General features: G+C 35.7%; 1 protein-coding gene across 1 annotated transcript; it reads right to left on the reverse strand.

Moving 5' to 3' along the window:
• Window positions 1–226: 226 nt before the first annotated feature.
• On the reverse strand, window positions 227–1191 carry LOC111693015 (annexin A7-like; the record flags this gene model as incomplete). Its single annotated transcript, XM_023457152.1, has 2 exons — window positions 1182–1191; window positions 227–592 (listed from the first exon to the last, which is right to left on the reverse strand). Coding segments are annotated over exons 1-2 (376 nt in total), but the record flags the coding sequence as incomplete, so codon positions are not given.
• Between the last annotated feature and the right edge of the window lie 385 nt (window positions 1192–1576).

Below are 1576 nucleotides of genomic sequence, written 5' to 3' on the forward strand. Positions count from 1 at the left end.
GCTTTTTTATTAAGTTGGCATACAATAAAGTATAAACAGTTCATGTGAATTTGTTAAAAATACTATTTAAGGATTTTTTTGCTAATCTATTTTGTAATAATAAAAAAACTCTTTTTGTCCACGCGACTCATTTTACCGTTAGCTATTGTAGGCGAAATACAAAACATGCAGCGCTGAATTCCAGTAATCTTGAAGGATCAAAGAATAAAAAAAAATAAAAGACTACCTTGTGGATAACCCTGTGGGTAGTAACCTGGATAATAACCTTGTGGGTATCCGCCTTGTGGATATCCGCCTTGTTGTGGGTATCCGCCTTGTTGTGGGTATCCGCCTTGTTGAGGATAACCACCTTGCTGTTGAGGGTATCCTCCGGGATAACCACCCTGTTGTCCACCTTGACCTGGATATCCTGATCCTACGCGTCCTCCCTGATAACCTCCACCCTGACCCGATTGTTGTTGATGTATGTTAGGTCTCGGTGTAGTTTCACCTCTGTTCAATGTTGGGTACAGGTTCCCGCTGGGAGGGGCACTTGGTTGGTTATGTTGGCCCATGGTGTTCTGATTCTGGGTGTTGTATCCGACATGGCCAACTGGAACATAATAGTTTGTCTTTCACTGAATGCTACAGATTTAGTAGAAGTACAAATTCTGTACCCATACATACATACAGGCAAACGTTGCAATGTTAGTGTTTTTTTTTGTCAAAGAAGAAGGAGGAATTAACAAATTCATGATATATTCCATAAAAATTACTTATATTGCCTAGTTATTTGTATAGGAACGACTGTAAGTGTTACTTGAAACAAACATGAAACAATGAAGGTAACAACTAAGTTATATTAAAAATTATTGAATACTGAAATACTACTCAGACGAATAGAAGTATAACTCATCGATGCATCTTTCAAGAAGCAGCAAATGAAGTCATTACAGTCTCAAAACAATTTATACGTTACTCATTATAAAATAATTAAATACTGGTGGAACAAGGTATGCCAGAAACATCCNCTCATTTTGTCTGCGAGATGTGTGGATCAAGAGAGTTCGCAGTAGAAATGACAAAGACAGGTGACCTTCATAGATGGGCAGTTTCCCATTCCTAACTTCTACGCCACTGGCGGAATTTTTATTTTGGTATAATTTTTCAATTCTTCAATACCTTCTATGCAATTAACTTACTATCCTTCATAGCGGTAAAGTCATTATTTCTTGAGATTTTTAAAGTTAAACATAGGCAGCACAATCATTATTATTTTATTATGTAGTTTATTTGTCATATTATTATTATTCAAGTCGGTGCCTTCTGTCATGGGATTGCATTGCATTAGGTTTTACATTTGAGTATAGTTTTAGTAATGGACAGAAATTATTTAAAATTTTTTAAATAAAATACCCTGCAACTCCGTAAGGAGCCATATTTTATCTAAGCGTTATGTGTCAATTCACATATTTTCAGCCCAGGATTGTCCAGTTAGCGTATGTACAATTATTAATGAATCACCCTGTATATCGCTTATGCCTTTTGTTGTAATGATTATTTACTTAGACCAAATGCAGTTAGTCCTATTTTATTA

Source organism: Anoplophora glabripennis, unplaced genomic scaffold (assembly GCF_000390285.2).
Source record: "Anoplophora glabripennis isolate ALB-LARVAE unplaced genomic scaffold, Agla_2.0 scaffold6485, whole genome shotgun sequence".
In the NCBI taxonomy this organism is placed as follows: Eukaryota; Metazoa; Arthropoda; class Insecta; order Coleoptera; family Cerambycidae; genus Anoplophora; species Anoplophora glabripennis.